Below are 18,885 nucleotides of genomic sequence, written 5' to 3'. Positions count from 1 at the left end.
GTTTCATTTTCTGTGCAGACGATCCCACACTGCTTTAGTAATGTTGAGGTCCAGGTTTGTTTTTATATCCAGGTATGGTTTTACTGCACTGACAGTATGTATCATTGTCATGCTGAAAAATGAAGCCGTTGCCAATTAGATGCTTTCCAGGTGTTATTGCATAGCAGATGGTGGTGATGGTATTTTCCTGCATTTATAATACATGTACGATTAATTCTGACAAGATCTCAGACACCACTGGCTGAAATGCAGCCTCCACCGTGGTTTACAGATGGCTGTGGACCTTCACTGCCGCTCCTCTCTCCTGAGCTCCTTTCAAATTGTCATCAATACGTATAAACTAAAAGAAAATTTGGATTCAAGACCCGTTACCACTCATTTTCTATCTGTTTGCCTTCCTTAATAATGGCTTCTTGACAGCCACCCTTCACCAGTGCCAGATCCAGTATTTGCTGGATTTTCCATCTGTTCTTCTTTTGTCATCCACTCATCTTTTTAAGGACATACTGCACAGCATCCAAGATATGCCAAGTTCCAAGTAGTCTGCTATCTGTAGATACTACACTGGTTCAGCCCTTTTTATGGTTGAATGATTCATAGCACACTCTTAAGTTCCTTAACAAAAAAAAAATTGTCTGAATTGTCAGGTTCAAGGATAGGACTGAAAATTAGGAAAACTTTGAAAGACCTCCAGAAAGCCTGGAAGAGGAAGAATATTAATTATATTAGCAAAATATAAAGAAATGAGGGGTGGTTTCAGACTTTCTGTATTTTATCACAGCATGGATTCGATATTTGAGACAGCATGGAAGAACATCCAGAATTCATTTAAAAAACTACTTGATTAATCAGTGTAGTGGGAAATGTTCACTGAATGAACATCGGGTTCAGATGTGATTTGCTCTTTCAGTCATTTGCTGTTTGTTGGTGCTGTGTGCATTTCTCAAACTTCAGCGCTTTTAGAGGCTTCGAGAATCATTCCTGCAAAGCGACAAAAACATGACACGGTAAGATACAAACATACTGCAGGTTTTATTTTACGTTTGCCATGACAATTAGAAAAATCATCTGGTGCATGTGAACATAAATCACTTCCCTCATCCAGCTTCAGTGAGCCAAAGTCACGTCGACGCTGCTAAAGGCGAGCGGTGACGTGCAGGATGTTTGCGTGAAAACACACTTTCACAACCGCCAAATATGATGACTAAACAATGGAGAAACGTGTGAGCCACAGGCCAGTAAAGTCATCATGCATGATAAGTGAGAGCAACACAAAGCAAGCCACAATTCAGTGTCTTCACGTTTGTGGTGCCGTTTGGTAAAAATGAGTAAGACGCCGATGAATCCACACAGTTTCACCGTTATCATGTTTCTACACCCACGAGTGTTATATAGATTTTATTTTTCTCTTTCATTACAAACATTTACAAAGATGACAGCCTTAGTATTAATGAGCAGTTGAGTACAGCGGTGCTAGAAATGCCGAAGCCTGTATAAAGTCGGTGGTCCTATGTTTGTAGCTGAGCTCTCATACGAACAAGCCCAGAATACGATAAGGTGCAAATCATCTCTGTAGAGTTTCGGGTCTGTACACTATAATAGATCAGTCACAAAATCCCTCATCGAATGCAGGCAGAGATACAACATTTGTGATGTCTATCATTTAGAAATAGTGCTTTTCCTGGGCCAATCTGAGGTAGACATAACAAAACCACTGAAGCAAAAAGACTGGTGTTTTTGAAAGATGGCAACTGAGACAGACATTCTTTTGTAATGAGCATACAAGCATAAGAGCTAACGTAGTAAGTCTGAAGCAAGCTGCTTGTTACATCGTGACCTTCTCCAGTCTACTGACAACTGCACAAAAGATCTTACCAGGAGCGATCAACAATTATAAATTAAACAAAGCAGGAATCAACTTTGACATTGTCCTCAGCAGCAGACGCGTTGGACAGAGAGCCGTCAGCAACCGCTGCTCCTGAAAGCAGCACCGAAGCCCCCAAGAGCAACATGCCGGAGAGAAGCTGAGATTCTGAGCAGCCGACATTCATACAGTGCATTTCAGCATACACAGCAGGCCTAACACTAAAATACACACTCTGTTACAGCAACTTCACACACACACACGCGCCTCCACAGTTATTGCTTGAAAGCAGAACACGCATACAAAAACACACAACTCCAGCCAGTAGGTCAGTGCTGCTGAGTGGAGACAAGCAGCAAGGAACAAAAAAAAGTTAACATGCAGGCACCTTTAAGTCTGCAGAAAGCACCACGATTTGAAGAAAATAACACGTTAAGAGTAATGTGGCACAGGACACAACAAAACAAAAACACGACTTCACGTAAAAAAAAAAGCCTCTCAGATTGCCACATATGCCGTTTTCAAGATAAAAATATGCAACCCCGTGACTTAAAAATGACGACACGTCGAAAAATACTGATAAATGAAACAAAGTCAGGGTGTTAGACCTCGGCTGTATTCCTGCTGCACACATTCTTTGGTCATGAATACATTAAATCCAACAGACTCACAAACGCTCTGCCGCACAAAGGAAACGCGCAGTAACTGATCCGAAGGTCTGTACAGAAACACGCTGGTGCACGAGTCTTTTGACGGAGGGTTTTTCTGATTTTTAAGATTAAAAATCCCTAGAAGGATGTTTAATCATTTCCACTGCACAGTGTTGCAGACAACTTTTTTTTTATAGATTGCTGAAATCCTGAACCCAACAGGGTTTCACAGCCTCGTTTTGCCAGCAACTAAGTGTGTGCGTGTTTTTTTTTACACTTTGAGAGGTGACGTATAAAAAAATGCAAGATCGCTTAAGTTTTTAAGAGTTTTCTTGCAACAAAATTAGAACTCACATATCTTTGTGATGGGCCTGCTGCAGAGCTTTGTAGCGATAAAAAGCAAATACTAGTTAACTGCATTTACCTTTGCAGGGCAGATTACAACATCACTTTTACAATACTCACTTTTGCAGTGTCTTAACAAATATGATGCCAAACATTTCACAACGTATGCCTTATAACTTACTAGTGGGATACGAACTTAAAAGAAATGGTAGGTGTTTTGATTTCCACTGTCTCCGCTCTCTGGCAGTCCACAGGAGTAGCAAAGGCACAAAAACAGATACAGACAATCCCAACCAGTCCTACCCCGACCCATCGCACGGCTCCGGTGTTTCCTCAGCAAAAATCCTTTCCTCGTTACCCTCCACACCAGAGTCAGAGGTCACATTCAGGTGGGAGTCTTTGCACAGCGTCTGTCCTTTATAGTGCACATTAAAAATGACAAAGACATGCCTTCTTCTGCCCATTGGAATAGAAAGGGTAGGGTAGGGATGAAGGGAAGGGTAGGGTAGGGGTGGGGGGAGGTAGGAGTGGGTGGGTAAGTAGGGTTAAAGAAATGAGAGGGGGGAAAACAAAAGAAAATCAGCCTTGGAGCTCCTCGAAGCATGTCTCACACACGCGTACTGGCTTTTTAGAGGATGGAGTGAGGGCGTTCCTTGACGAACACTCGGCACAGAAGATGTTTCCACAATGTCTGCAGTGGTGCTGGACATTCAGAGAGAAGAAGAGAGGCTCAGGGTAAGGAACGACTCAAACGTGCTCTCTTATGGGTTAAAAACAAAAATAATACCCACCTTCCTGACTGTGACGGTGAAGCCTTTCCCACAGGCCATGCAGTTCTGCACTTCATGATCCTCAGCCCACTTTCTGGTCAGACTCTGTGACTGTTTGATCTAAAAGGATCAACAGAAGCTGGCACAATCAGACAACGTCTAACTTTATCGCTATGATAAAGAGCCTCCTTTTTCATCATCTCATTATTTTAGAATTTCTGAGTTTTGGTGCTGACCTGAAGTGACTGGTTCTCTCTGCCGAGCTCCTGCATGGCAGCCGTCGTGTCATCCAGTTTCCTCCTTAGCTCCACCACTTTGGCCTGGAGCTTCTCGATCTCACCTTCACCCTTCACGCACCTGAAACACAACCGTAGAGTGACGTCATCTTATTTAATGGTTTAAGCTTCAAAATGCATTTCCTAAATGGGTAAGATGATTTCATTTGTTAGGAGGTGTGACAGTTTTTTATAACTACATCATCACATGAATATAAAACGCTTTTAAACATCATTTAAAGTTTTCTACTATAAGCTAAGTTTAGCATTCAGTTCCTGATGGGCCCAATTACATGTTTTCATTTGTAAGGCATGACTGAAGCTCGTGATGGTCACATCCACAGCCACGCAGCTGATCTGCTACCTGTCTGCTGCTCCAGCCTGTGGGTGGCTTGGGAGTGGAAATGGTTTAAGTGCAGAGACCAACCAAATCGAATTAACCATCTGCTGTGACGCCATGAGAAGGATTGTTTTTTTATTTACACTTTTTCTTAAAATAGCCTATTTTCATGGTTATGTTTCTTGGATATTATCTGCATCTTTTTGGGGGCATAATAAAACCTGCATTTTAGAAAGTGTGCCTGTGCCTGTACATCCTTGGTTGTTTGGCTCCTGACAGCTACTGAATTTTACTTGGAAATGAGGCGTATCAGCTTTTCATAGTGTGGAGTTTTATTCAGTCCAGCTCAACAATCTTTCTGTTGTTATAACTGCATTTTCACCCTGAAACTGATCTGTAGGCAATTTAACAAAGACAAGCTCTCGGTGCATTAAAAAAAAAAAACATTATAGAAAGTGGATATATTTCGACTTGCACCTGCTGGCTGATATTTATTTTGTTCATTATTTTTTTCCTTTTAGAGAATTTCCCACTTATTTTTGATTTGCTGTGCATAAAAAAAACATTGAGCCAATTTAAACTTATGGAGTTTAAAGAGTTTATAAAGCACTGAGGATGGTAACATATACAGTATTATTTCTTTTTTCTTGGAACTGAATATATGACCAATAAAATACTGTGAATGGTTCTAAAAGCAGTGAATTTTCAAGGCGGTCAAGGATATTTCATACCTTTTCAGGGTTTATAGCATCTCTGCTAAGCAAAGTGTCAAAGGTCAAAGAGAAGTAATATCAATTCACCTTTCCAAAAGAGCCCGTCGCTCGTCCTGGTTGTTCTGCACGGTGGCCTCCAGCACAGCGATTTCTCCTCTCAGCTCATCCGTCTGTTTCTCGAGTTCGCTGACTCTCCGCTGGCTGCCCTGCCATTCCCTCTTCAACGTGGCCACGTTTTCATTCAGGGCTGTCACCTGCAAACCCATCTTAGCTTCTGCCTCCTCCCCACGTTTCACCTGCTCTTGCCATCTCTTCTTCTCTGCTGCCTTTTGATGGAAGAATTGACCGTGTCAGAGAAAGGAATAAGAAGGGAAGCGCCTAATACTGTATTTCTTGGGATTTGGGAGCCTACCAGCTGATCCTGAGCGTCCCTGATTTGAGCTAGGAGCTGCTCCTCCCTCTCACTCCTGCCGTCCTTGGTGGTCTGGTGCTCCTTCTGCTCCTGCTTGAGAGCACCCTGTGCTGCCTCCACCTGAGCCTGCAGCTCAAGTTTCTGCTGGATCAACAGCTGTTTGGCTTCCTGCAATTCGCCGAGCTCCTGAGAAGACACAGTTATGGGCATCGAATTGGTCAAGTTTCAGTGACAAAAGAAGCAATAACTCATCTGTGATCTCTTCACAGCTATGATGTCAAATTGCTGGCTAGAATGCTGCCTTGCGGCATCCCTGACACACCAACATGAGAAATATCAGTATGAGATATATCAATATCTAATATCTTAAATCTTAAGACAAACACTGCTGCTTGTTAAGCAGCGTGACTGACCTTCTCGCTCTTCTCTGTTAGCGTTTTTAACTCTGAAGTCAGCCTGCTGTTGTTCTTCTCCAGGACACTCTTTGCTTTGTTCAGCTCCTCCACATTGCTCTTCTCCTTGTCCAGCTCCTCCTTAACTTGACCCTGAATCAGTTGGCACGGTTTAGATTAAATGAATTGATAACTGTGAACATTTAGGTGTTAATAGTTTCCCAGACCTTTTGCTTCTGCAACTCCTTCAGGGTTTGCTCCTTCTGTTGGAGCTTCTCGTCCCGTTTGGCAAGCTCCTGCTCCAGCGAGCTACGGGCTGATTTCAAGTCCTGGATCTGGGACTCTAAGCCTGACTGATGGGTTTGATTAGCAGCCAGCTCCTCCTGAGCCACGCTCAGTTTCTGCTCAGACGCCTGCACACAGAAGAAGTTTGAAAGTCACTTAGAATCACTCACTGCAAAATCCGTGAGTATAATTTAATACATTTCAATCTGAGACTGAGAATCACCTGAAGCTGCACTATAACAGCCTCGTCTCGCTTGCATTAATGTACCTTGAGATCCTGACGGAGGGCAGAAACCTCAGAGTCTTTTCCGTACACGTCAGACTGAAGCTTACTGATGTTTTCCTTGCTTTGCTCCAAGGCCTTCTGCAGCTCTGCTGTCCGGCTCTTCTCGGAGGTCAGCTCCTGGCCGAGCCCTGACACCTGTGCCCTCAGCTTATTTTCTTCTTGTGCCTGGAGATAACAGTTAAAGTAACAGACTGTGATGGATTGTCCACTGTTACAAAGCTCAACTCATTGAGAATGACTTGTTTCAGTATAGAAACACTGACCACAATGTTAATGAGGAGATGTACAACGCTTGTCTCTTTTCTTAGTTTAAAGACAGTACTTACTTTCTTGACACCAGCTTCCTTTAGCTCTGTCACTTGGCCATTCAGTTTCTTAATCTCTTCTTCCAAAGATCCCTGGGTCATCTTCAGTTGCGTCCGCAGTTTTTCCAGCTCGTTCTCCTTTTCCCTCAGTGTCTCCCGAGTCTTTGTGTGCTGCTGTTCTAATGAGGTCAGCTGCACTTTCAGCTGCTTCTCTGACTGACAGTTTCAGAAACAACAGATGTTTATGTGTTGGATTTTAAAGTCTATAACATTTGATATTGCATTTTCTTTTTAGACGCTTACCTCTCTCATCTGCTCCAGCTGTTCTTTGGATTCCTTCATTGCCTTTGTGATGGACTCATTATTTTTCAGAAGCTCCTGTCTTGCTTTTTCATTAGACTTATCCTGGGGAGAGATGGAATCATGTGAGTAATTGTTTCCTAGAATTTCTCACAGGCTGCAGATTAACCAAACCTACCTTCTCCTCTATAGCTGATTTATGGTTCTTCCTCTCAGTGTCCAGTTGACTCTGACTCTCTTTCAGTGCCTTGTTAGCCTTTCCGAGACTCTCCTGAGTAGCTGCAAGCTCCTTTTGTTGAGCCTTTTTTCCCTCTTGGGCCTTTTGTAACTCTGCTGCCAGACTCTGAGCTTTTTTATCCAGCTCTGCATGCTGAGACTTTCCCTCCTGGGTCACCTTTTCCAGGTTTGCCTTCAAAGTAGCAATCCCCTGCTCGGATTGTGCTAGCTTCTGTTGGACATCACTCAAGGTACCTGCCTTTTTCTTTAATTCCTCCTGCAGACTTGTAGCACTTGGCAGAGGAAAGACAGGAGGTTATTCAATAAAACACAGAAAAATCAGTAAAATACAGTTACTCTGAAAACTAAAAAGCACAATCTCTCACCCTGCTTTCTCAGTCTCCAGCGAGCGTTGTAGCTCCTTGGCTTTCTTTTTAACTTCCGAACTTTCCTTCTGCAGCTGCTGCAGTTCCTGCTGCGCCTGATCCCGTGCAGCCTGCATCTCCCCTACCTGTGACTCCAATTTCTATTAGAATAAAAAACCACGTTAACTTATAAAAGCAATACATGGATGCACTTTCTAGGTGTTACATCATTCAGATCAAAAATAAATCTCTTAAACCGAGAACTCAACGCAGACCTTGCCGAGTCCCTCCAGCTGCTCTATCCGCTGCTCTGAGGCCAGTAGCTTGTCTTTGCATTCCTTCAGACTGCTTTCTAGTTGTGTGCACTGCTCTTGTCTCTCTTTGAGCCTTTGGCCATGATCCTCCAGGTTCTTCTGAACCTTATTCAGCTCCTAAAAGGGACAGCAAGGCAGAGTGAAGGACAGCAGCAATAAAAAGTTGAGCAGAGGTGGAACAGACAAAAAAAAAAAAGCACAAAGTCAAATGAAACTGTGAAAACTGTGTTTCACTGTTTCGGTCTTCAAAGGAAAGAAATATGACACATTACAAAGGAAGCAGTGGGGCGCTTTAGCCAAATTTTAACACCAGTGGTACAGAGAGGAAGCTAACCTGCTGCTTGTCCTGTAGTGCATGTTGGGCAGACTCCAGGCTGTTCTCGAGGTTTGCTTTCTGTGCAGCCTTAGCTGCCTCTGCAGAGAGCAACAACTCTGTCTTTGCCTTCAGCTGCAGAAAAACAATCTGTTATTCTCACTATTTAAACTAAAGACACAACGTAGTGTGCTTGGATCAGTTAAGCAGCACGTGTGCAACACACCTATATCAATATCAACACATTACAGTCAGACACGTTTATCAGAGGCTTACCTGAGTATCCAACTGGGCCACTTTCTCCTTGCTCTCCGTGAGCTGGGTGGTGAGTTCAGTGACTGAAGTCTCCAGGGTATGAGCTCGGTCCTGGGCCGAGCGGAGCAGAGTCTTCTGCTCCTGGACCTGCTTGTGTAGATTATCTTGTGCTTGCTTGTTGCTCTCTGATTGGTTCTTGAGCTTGTCTGTCAACTGCGTTACCTTTAAATCCCACACATGAAAAAAAGTTATAAACTCGGGGAATGACTAAGAGCTCAATGCTGGTCTTTCTATATGATGCAATGTTTTTTTTCCTTCTATACAACAGTAAAGGACATGAGGTGAGGCAATCTAGAAGAGTGTGTGTGTGTGTGTGTGTGTGTGTGTGTGTGCCCACTTGTTCTTGTAGTGCATGGTTTTTCTCTTTAAGCTGGTTAAGGACAGCTGTCTCTCCTTCCCCGGCCTGGATTTTGGCACACAGGTCCTCTCTCTCAGCTTCCAGCTGGCTCACTGTGTCTTTACTCTTCTGAAGCAGAGCTTCCAGGTTCTGTATCTTCTGGTCTTTATCTCCGATTTGACGCAACACCTGCTCCAGGTCATTCTAAATGACAAGACAAACAAGACTTTTGATATTTCGTTCATTTTTTTAAAACTGTAAATCCTTTATTTCATTGGGGTTGTGATGTGATACACATGGAAAAATGTTGACTTGAGCTGAATCTTTCCGTAAATAAAATCTTATTCCATCATGATGAAATTAAATGAGATTTCAGTTAAATACTCAAATTAATAAATCTTAAACACAGCTGTCTTTTTATGCTTTGTGCTTACTGACGATATAATAAATGTCTGAGGTGAGAGGTTACAGAGGAGCCTTACCTGCGCCTCGCGGAGTTTGCCGTTGGTGTTTTGCTGCAGTGCCTGCAGCTCCTGGTGCTGCTGCTTGGCTTTCTCCAGCTGGTGCTGCAGGTCTGTGCTCTTACTGGCACTCTCCTTCAACTGAGGCAAAAACAAATGAGCATCATTACTAACTTTATTGCTTTCACACTGTTTTTTGCCTATACACCTAACATCAGGTAAATTTGTTAACCATTTGTTAACCAATCCTCTAAATTATACACCACCTTTCTAACTCTTTCATCAAGATTTGTGTGTGGGCTTTTTTCTTTTGTTTTTTGGGGGGGTATTTTGTCCTGTCCATCACTGATTCCTTCCTGAATTTTAGTCAAATAAACAAATCAAAAGTATATTTGACTATTTTTCAGTGCACAAAACTCTATCTGCAGATATTCTGATGTTCGCTCTTTCCAATTCCCAATTTCCCTACAAGAATCATTAAAGCTCCAGCAGATGCCCACCTGTTCCTCTGCACGGGAGAGTTTGAGCTGCAGGTCGGCTGCTTGTTGCTCGCGGTCCTTGAGTTTCTCCCCCGACAGCTGCCTCTGTTCTTTCAATCGACCTTGCACCTCACCCAGCTGCCTCTCTGCCTCCAACAGTTTGGCATGCAGCTAGAAAAGCGCAGAGACGATAGTAAAGAGTAAAGTAGATAACAAAGGATGACAAAGTCCAAGAGCAAGAAATACCAGATATTTAGATGTGGAAAATCAACTCTACTGTGTTCGTTTTTTTATTCATGTTTTTTGCTGCACTTTAAACCAATATTATGGTTTAAGTCTGTTTTTTTCACCCTCCCAGCCAAAATATTTGACACGATATTATGTGTGTAACTGAAATGTAAGTAGCAAATTATATTCAGTGTATTTTTTTATACTAATTTGCAACAACGTTCATCTAAAAGCACTTCATGTTTTGAAGAGACATTTTAGACAATGTATGCAAAAGCACATTTTCAAGAGCCTCTGATGTTTTGTTCTCCAACTCTTTCTAACAACAGAAGCATTTGTGACTTCTTTGCCTGCCTGACTCACCTGACTGATCTCAGTCTGCTGCTGAGCACCTTGGCTTTCCTTTTCTTCCCGCTGCTGTTCCAGCTGTTTCCTCTCAACCTTTAACTCTGCATGCTTCACCTCTAGCTCTGTAATCTCACTCTTCAACTTTGCCACCTCCTCAGCCCTCTCTGAGACCTCCATCTGGGCTTTGTGCAGGGACGCCTCAGCCCCTGTGGCCCGAGCCTGCAGCTCTTGCACTTCTAATTCCCTTTCCCTCAGGCTTTCTTGGACTTCCTTCTTGGAAGCTTTCTCAGCCCCTAGATGCTCCTCCAGATCTTGATACTCCTTCTCCTTGCGTGCAAGCTTTTCAGACAGGCTCTGCAAGTATAACAGAAGACAACATCAGTCAGTTATGCGATCTATGCCAAGACATTTGGCCTTTATGGTGGTGACGTTTTTCCATAAATTGAACAAAACTTGTGAATGACAAAACAAGAGCAAGCAAAAATGACTGCCTTGTGTTACTTCTTGGCAGTGAGCAGGGTCTTATTGAAAAAGACTGATAATGTTACAGCCGCTAATTAAGTCACAGCGGAACATGAACCATTTGTCTTTTCTAAATTAAAACCGTTAGCGTGATAGGAGTTGCACCACGTCATGAACACACCCCGCCCCGCACGACCTCATGTGCTACGAGCAATGGAAAAGAACAGTGGCCTGTCAAGAGTCAAGAATAAAGTGAGGTATGCCATTTCTAGAGGATGGTTTACAACACAGAGCTGCACAGCACTTGCTCCGGCTGCAAACTTGGCAACAGGGCGACAAAGAAAAATAATGTTGTTAATAGTGAAGCATGCCGCTAACTAGGAAGAGTGACAGGGGATCTGGATTTCACAGACATCCAAGAACCCTCGTTAGATTTTTGACCCCCACTCTGCATTTATGCATTTCCTTCCTTCTCCGTGTTTTTGCTTTTCTCCTCTTGCTCCCCACTTCCTGTCTCTCACCATCTGCTCAACCTTTTTTTTGCCCCTTTTTATTCTCATGAGACAAATATCTGTATCAGGTCTCGGGTGTCCTGTTGTTAGGAGAAGCACAGGGCAGTGGCAACGTGCTGGAGATCCACTTCTCTAATCCCCTTCTTACCAGAAGGCTGGAGGACTGCTGTTGAGAATTTAATCTCTGGCTACGTTTCCCCAGTTCCCGTTGCAGCAGTGCTGTTACCTGTGACTGCATTTCACCCCTGCAGTGCAGCGCTGGTTTAATTATAGTGCGGCGTGTAAGTTTTGCCAACATATCTGGGTTGTCAAAGACAGTTGGTGACAGCAGGGTATTGTGATGAGACCTGATGCTGAGCAACAGAGGAAGGTTTACAGCAGCTGCTGAGACTGAGTAATGTTACTGTGGGAAAAAGTAAATCCTACACATTCTTGCAGTGCAACAGATGTAAAAGTAGACACGTTTGCACCTGTGCTTATTCGTCCAGAATAGCTACAACAGCTGTAGCTGTTTGGTTCTGGTGTGGTGAGCGTGTGTTACCTGACTTTGCTGCTGCAAGTTATTCAAATTGCTCTGCAACTCATGAATCTGTTGCGTGTAGACGGCTGCTTCCTGAGGACCCTTCTCCAGCTCTGCCTTCAGTTGGGATATGGTCATCTGCAGTCCAGTAAAAAGGACACGTTAGACTCTTTCTCAAAGACAAATGTATATTGACGAAACAGACGCAGCACTGTAAAGGACTGGCATAAAATAAAACACAGACTAGTAATGAACAGGCTTCACTTCCACAAAAGCTAATAAGTAAATAAAATAAATTCACAGACTAATAAAAGTAAAGAAACCTCAGACAAAAACGAAACAAAGCTCCAAAGAAATGAAACTAAATTTGGGGGCCAACTTGTTTACCTCCAGTTTACGAATCTTGAGTATTGTGAGTGTTGCGGAGGGGTGCAGTGTGTGAGAAGCAGAAGGAAGAAAGGGAAAAAGACAGAGGGACAAAAGTGAGTCACAAAACAACAGCAAGCAGCAGCACAGAGCTGCTGAGCTGAGAGAATAAAAATCTGAATATTTCACACAAACATGTGTTTAATATACTAAAACGACAGCGAGTTGGAGACAGCTGGCAAATTCCTAACAGCGCTCCTCGTCAACTATATCTGACAGCTATTATATAATTAAAACCCAGACCTCTAAATATTCTCAAAATCTGCTTTTTTCAGTGTGTAAAAAAATATGAGTAGGTCTTTAAGATCATTTGCAGAAGGAGAGGTTCAGGGCCCGCGGCTGCCTGATAGAGCTCTAAAGATAGTCCTCTCCTTCTGGGAGAAAAATGCAGGAAATAGGGCTGAATTATTCACCATGCATTAATTAAAGGCTGAATTAGGCACAAAGCCCAAAGAACATCTGAACTTTTTCAGAACTTATTACAAAACTGTTTCTTGTCTTTGGTGAACTGTGAAAAGTAAGTCAAATTAAACTTTTTCAAATATTTACACAGACAATGAAAACAATCGTTTTTATGTGACTGTGACAGTCAAGAGCGTCAAACACAACAGGTGTTTCGGCGTTCTAACCTCTGAGGTAGTGTAATTAGCCTGCAGTTGCTCATAATGGTTTTTGAGGCGCTCTGACTCTTCCTCCCTCTCACGGGTCATGTTGTCCATCAGTGTTTGCACCTGGACCAGCTCCTTCTGCAGGACCTCGACATCCTCAACGCCCGGTCGCTGCAGCTAGGGGGCAGAGAAAAAAAACACTATGTTTTAAAAAAAAGAAAAAAGGACCGGGTCACAACAAGTCCAGCAAGAGACAAAAGCTATGTGAAATTCACCAGGCGTGCACACTTTAAAATGCTTTTGAACAGCACCAGTACCATGTTCTGACTTCAGTAAATCCAAGAGTCTACAGCTCAGTGGTTTTAGGATTAAATTTACTGTTAGTTCCATTAGTGGATAGCTGATTTTAAATTGTCAATATGTGACTGAAGTCCAGCCATACATGCACATGCCATACCACTGTGCCCACCATGTTTGAGAGCAATTGTTTGCTTCACATCGTGACCTGTATCGCCCATCTCCAAACTTTTCTCTTCCCATCATTCAGTTTTCATCAGGCCGAAGATTTGTTTGGATTTTTTTAAGAGCAGTCTACTCCGGTCTTCCTGGTCCTGAGCGTAACCAGTGGTTTGCACCTTGTTGTAAACATTCTGCGTTTATACTCCTGAAGGCATCACTTGATTGTAGACTCTGACAATGATACTCCTACCTCCTCGAGAATGTTTTGACTTGGTTAGATGTTGCCAAGTTTTGGGTTTTTTTAAACTAAGAATGAATTTGCGATCATCAGCTTTAGCTATCTTCTGTGGTCTTTCAGGCACTTTGAGCTGGCTAGTGTGTTTCTTCTTTTCTTCTTAAGAATGTACCAGATTGTTGATTTGGTCACTTTTAAAAGTTTTACTCTCGCTCTAATGTTTTTATCTGGGTTTTTAAACCTAATTATAGCCTCCCTCACTTGCGCCAAAATCTCTATGGACCTGATATTGAGAGTTCGAATGAAAAGCTATCAAAGCTAAGATCAATGCCTGAAATCAACTCGAGATTCTTTACTTGCTTAGTTTGTCGTGGAATAATCAGAGAACCATGAAGCTGGTTATCAATTTTCCAATTGTTCTGATCTTATGAAAATGGGGGAATATGAATAAAAATGGCCGTCATTTCTAAACAGGTAATGCAAATTTTTCATTAAGCCCTTTAAATTAAAGCTGTAAGTCTCACTTATATCACATATTGATAGTTTGATTTAAAATCCAACGAAATGATGTAGAGACGCAAAAAAAAGGACCTAGCTGCATTTTTGGGTGAAGCTTCCATAAACCAGTTGGAACAGTTAACACCTGTTCAGGCCAGACGGCACAGGAATATGAGCATAATTGTACGTTTGAACCACACGACTCTATTGCTGAGGCCAGTTCACTTTTTTTGGTGATAAAAGTTTTTTAAGATTCCATTTTTCTCAACATGTCTTTGACAAATGTGTGGACAGGGCCTGTGTTGATCCTTCAGGAACACAGCTCAGAGTCAAACTGAAATCACTGTGGAGGTCAAACTCTAAAGAAAACATTTACTCGAGAGAACAGAATAAATAACAAAAGACACTTGGAGCGTGTTCTTGTACCAGCTCTGTTTGGAGTCGCTCGTTCTCCTCCTTCGCTTCCTGCAGTTGTTCGTTCAACTTGGCTAATCTCTGGTCAGCAGCCTCCCTGAGGCTTTTCTCCTCATCGTAACGGGACTTCAAATCTGTTGGATTCAGTGATGGAAAAAATGGGAAAAAAAAGAAAAAATTTAATCAGATTTATCCCGGAAAATACTCATTCCTTGAGGCTGGGTTGAAAAACGAAAAAATTCTGAATAAGGTCAAATGGATTTGTAAAAGGAAAATAAATAAATGATGATGCAGACCCACAGACACAGGCCTCCCAGTTGTCCGGCCGAACACTAACCTACTATCTCTGTGGCCAGCTGGGCAGCCTTCTGCTCAAACAGGTCTTTCATCTGTTTGATGTTGAACTTCTCTGTCTCAGCTTCATTCAGCTTCCTTTCAAGTACTGAAAAACAGCATGACATATTAGCGACTGATGATCTGCTGTGTAGTTACACGTGCACTTTAAGGGTCCCCTACCTGAATCATCCGCGCTCATCTGCCCATCGTTCTGCGGATGTGAGCGAATGAGAGAAACACTGCATTAGCATCATGTTTTATATTCACAAAGTCACCTCTTCATTAAAACATGTTTTTTTTTTATCTTGAAGCATTTACCTGCTTCAGGTGTCCTTGGACTTTGTCTAACTCCTTTTTTAGCTCACCAGAGAACCATCTTTCCTCCTAACCATGAAAAACACACTCATAAATCAAGTTTGCAGAATCATTTACACCGCTCGCTAACAGGTACAGTTTAAACGCAGCTATACCTTGAGAGAAGTGTGCAGGTCCTGGACCTCCTGCCGCAGCATTGTGAGGTCTTCCCTAAAAGAGAAAAAAAATACCATGTTGATTAAAAAAAACAAACACTAAATTAAACACTGCCACAAACGTACTGAGGTCAGTCTCTATGCTTTGATCAGAAACGCTAATCTCACCTAGTGGGGGCCACGTGAGCAGGGAGGTCTCCGGTATCATGGAACAGCTCATAGTGCTTGAACAGCTCCTCTGCAGAGTTGTGAGACTTCATGCACTGAGGACAGATGAAGCCCTGCACACAGAAGTATGCCATTAATGAAAACTGCTTCAGTTAAAAAAAACATAAAAACAGCAAAAACTAAAAGAAAAAACAAAAGTAGAAGTTCTCAGTTAAAAGCAAAGTGCATCCACATTACCTCAGATGTCTGATCGTGGTTAAGGTCGGTGCTGGGCTGCTCTGACTCTGCATTCTGAGACCCTCCCTTCCCGGGAGTCTGGTGAACAGAAAATAAGACTTTTATGATGAAGCTCAATACCTCAACGCGACAAAATTAAAAGTCCATAACTTATAACATTGTGATCTATTGAAATCACATTGTTATAAGCATTAACAACACCATTTGTTTTAAGATTTAAAATATAACTGAGATGACTCGTGTTTCTCTTCATCTGTAATATTTATAGTAGTTAATAATCTCTGGCAAAGGCACATATCTGTCTATGTAAAGTCTGACATATTAAAGAACCTAAAGTCACATTTACCCATACATTCATTCAGTAAGTTCTTCTATGCACTTCTAAGCGAATTATCTTCATCAGTTCCACAGCCAAGCTAACATTCATGTCTTTTGAGTGTAGGAGGAACATGCAAACTCCACATAGGAAGGTCCCAGCCAACCAGGAGATTCAAACCCTGAATTTTCTTACTGTGTAACAGTGCTTACCAGTGCATAACCTGACCATGTGGAACTAAAACACCCTACAGAGCCTGGATCTAGGATTGTGTTAAGGCACAGATCTGGAGCTTCGACACTTCTTCAAGGGAAGATTTTTAGAACGCCAAGAGTCATTCTAGCCCTAACTGCTAAGGCCAAACTAAGCTATCGGGCACCTGGGCTTCATGATAAAGAGGCAAGGCAGAGGCCTTTCTAGCAAGAGACACATGAAAGCTGCCTGGAGTTACGAAAAGAAAGGACCTCGACTGTGAGAAACAACATCCACTAACCAAGCAGGAACTATTTGATCTCAATGCTAAGTGTCATGTCAGGAGCACACTTTGTAATCTGGCTAGGAAATATTTTTAAAATTTCCCCAAGACTGACTTTCCTTGTACAGTTCCTATCAGTGCTTCCAGCATTTCACATATATGACGCTGTGGTGCTAGTGTGGCTATGCTTCGGTCACAGATTCAGTTTTAAAAGCAGCAATGATTTACCTAGACTATCTGCCTTTCCTGTGTTATTGCATATCAATAACTATTTAACATATGTGTTTACAAATTTTCTGTGACTTCATGAAATGTGCAAGGCTTTAGCCCACTGGCCTGAAAAACAAACACATTAGCTAGATGTTCCGCAGGTTTTCCATTCACAAAAAGGATTTATTGGTGCAGGTGACATGAATGAAAGAGGTCAAAATTAGTGTTTGTGCAAGTTGGGCATTCAGCAAAGACTGACCTAAGTTTGTTTAAAGGCTGACTTAAGGGTTGGGTTGCATTACGGAGCAACCTTTAACCCTAGTTCAACAAATAGTGTGTGTGTGTGTGTGTGTGTGTGTGTGTGTGTGTGTGTGTGTGTTATGTAATATTACTAGCCTCAAAAATAAATATACATACATTAAAAATATACAAAACTGTATTATACTACAGGCCTTCTTCAATAATAGCAACTGCATTACCAGTGGGATTATTATTGTACATTTTTTTGAAATGGACTGGAAATGCAATATTTGTCATCTTTTAAACTGCTGTTAAAACCTGTTGAAATCCCTTTAAGGTCAAGGGTGGTGTTGCAACTGTGATATGGCAAAGGTATAAAATGAACTGCAATCAGTATCTTGTGGCCTGATAAGTATTTGAACCTATCAAATTACCTGAGTGTCTAATCACTCTGTAAATAAGGTGGTTCAAAAGCAACTTCTCTTATATAAAAAGGGGTGAGATGTGAGCTGTCTTCTCTAAACAGAGCATGTCTCCCTTTAGTCCTATTAACCCATAATAATAGCCAAAAGGTGGTGACGGTTACAAAGCTGCTACTTCTTATTTTGGCTGCTCCCTTTAGGACTTGCCATAGGGGATCATCTACCTTCATCTTACCCAATCCATACTATCCCCTCTGTTGCACCAACCCCCTGCATGTATTCAACATATCCAAACTATATCAGCCTTTCCTCTCTAACTTTGTCTCCAAACCACTCAACCTGGCCTTTTTGTCAGTCCCACTGTCTCTTATTACCATCTTATAATAGGACTTTTCAGTCTTCCTGCCATGCTTCTGTCTCAAATCAGCCCTGACACTTATCTAGACCTCTCTGTTCACGATCTCCAGGTATGTTTAACCTCTTCTGCCTTCACAATTTCCCGTCCTTGCAGCTTCGCTGTTAATAATTACAAGGCTACAGATAATGTGTAAAGACACAGAACAAAACAGTACTAAGCGCTTTAAAAATGTACCGACCTAAATAAAAACGGAATGGGTATTGTGATCTAACTAATGTATACAAACTAACGCGAGGAGCGATGCCTTGTGGTAAATGTAGTCTTCTAAGAAGCTAGCCAAGTAGCTGACCTCTGCTCTTTACTCTCACAATTAACTTTAAAGACAAGCAGCCAGTTTAATTAACCCTGCCAGCATGAACAGTTTTGTGTTTACTTGGTTAAAACGCGTGTTTCTACGTTGTGGTGAGCCAGATGACAACACTTCCCAACACTAGTAGGTAGCTAACGTCACTGTTAGCATGTGACGAGAAGACGATGAATTAACCTACCTACTCCTGTAACATAGCTAGCTAACGGAAAGTACGAATAGAAACTGTGTCAATGACTAAATATATCAGATTTTAAAGCTCTCCCATAATGGAATAACCCTTAAGAGGTATAAAATTTAAGTATATTATAATCCACAGACTAGTTTCATTCCTGTCCACTTTAGCATGCTCGTTTTATCCAAGTTAGCATTTAATGGTTAGCTGTGTCAGCCCAACGCAAGGAGCGCTCGATGTATTCACTCCGACCTGCAGGAACTTTTTCAGCCTACCAGTTCTCACTAGCTAAACGTAAACCCGCCCATCAGCGATACGTTTTGTATCAAAACATTCGTCTCCACCACGAAACCAGACATAGACAGGCCTGTGTCTTCTGAGGAAAACATCTCCAGTTGCCTAAACAAAAATCGATCCCGATGATTGCTTTGTCCCCCGGATAGCTTACCATTTGCAGTATCCGTCTGAGCATAGCCTCGATTGTGTTTTGTCCCGTCAAGAAATCCTGACAGTTTTCAAAATGCCAAGTTTACGTCTGTGAACGGCGAACACCTGACCGGACTCAGGGAACAGCAGCGACGGATGGGCGGGTCATGGAGAGGATGGCTCAGCACCAGGAGGATACACAACCTGGTGATATTCAGGATTACATACAAGAGCCGTC

The 18,885-nt window shown here is 42.3% G+C and overlaps 1 protein-coding gene across 3 annotated transcripts; it reads right to left on the bottom strand.

Annotated features, from left to right (window-relative positions):
* Positions 1-1,013: 1,013 nt before the first annotated feature.
* Positions 1,014-18,866, bottom strand: eea1 (early endosome antigen 1). Of its 3 annotated transcripts, none has more exons than XM_026176312.1 (30): positions 18,670-18,866; positions 15,659-15,736; positions 15,422-15,534; positions 15,254-15,308; positions 15,102-15,167; positions 14,964-14,994; positions 14,785-14,889; positions 14,460-14,581; positions 12,863-13,018; positions 12,195-12,209; positions 11,829-11,945; positions 10,329-10,667; positions 9,759-9,908; positions 9,280-9,399; positions 8,798-9,001; positions 8,422-8,622; positions 8,167-8,280; positions 7,794-7,949; positions 7,540-7,679; positions 7,116-7,446; positions 6,941-7,042; positions 6,659-6,853; positions 6,315-6,497; positions 5,989-6,174; positions 5,783-5,914; positions 5,370-5,555; positions 5,045-5,283; positions 3,866-3,986; positions 3,651-3,749; positions 1,014-3,561 (listed from the first exon to the last, which is right to left on the bottom strand). In XM_026176312.1, exons 1-30 carry the CDS (start codon positions 18,691-18,693, stop codon positions 3,439-3,441), a joined length of 4,203 nt encoding a protein of 1,400 aa, XP_026032097.1. In that variant the 5' UTR covers positions 18,694-18,866; the 3' UTR covers positions 1,014-3,438. The 3 variants fall into 3 exon arrangements, with proteins under 3 accessions (XP_026032097.1, XP_026032099.1, XP_026032098.1); XM_026176314.1 differs by lacking the exon at positions 18,670-18,866 and adding an exon at positions 18,228-18,491; XM_026176313.1 differs by lacking the exon at positions 12,195-12,209.
* Between the last annotated feature and the right edge of the window lie 19 nt (positions 18,867-18,885).

This window comes from Astatotilapia calliptera, chromosome 7 (genome assembly GCF_900246225.1).
Source record: "Astatotilapia calliptera chromosome 7, fAstCal1.2, whole genome shotgun sequence".
NCBI lineage: Eukaryota > Metazoa > Chordata > Actinopteri > Cichliformes > Cichlidae > Astatotilapia > Astatotilapia calliptera.
This window is presented reverse-complemented; position numbering and strand designations above follow the sequence as displayed.

Bases quoted from the DNA above. Each gene is read 5' to 3' on its own strand.
- eea1 (XM_026176312.1), bottom strand. From the start codon at position 18,693: ATGCTCAGACGGATACTGCAAATG. The intron at 15,168-15,253 runs GTATAGCTGCGT...TTTCATGGTTAG, and splicing joins ACCTGCACACTTCTCTCAAG to GAGGAAAGATGGTTCTCTGG. The intron at 6,854-6,940 runs GTAAGCGTCTAA...TGAAACTGTCAG, and splicing joins AGCTGGAGCAGATGAGAGAG to TCAGAGAAGCAGCTGAAAGT.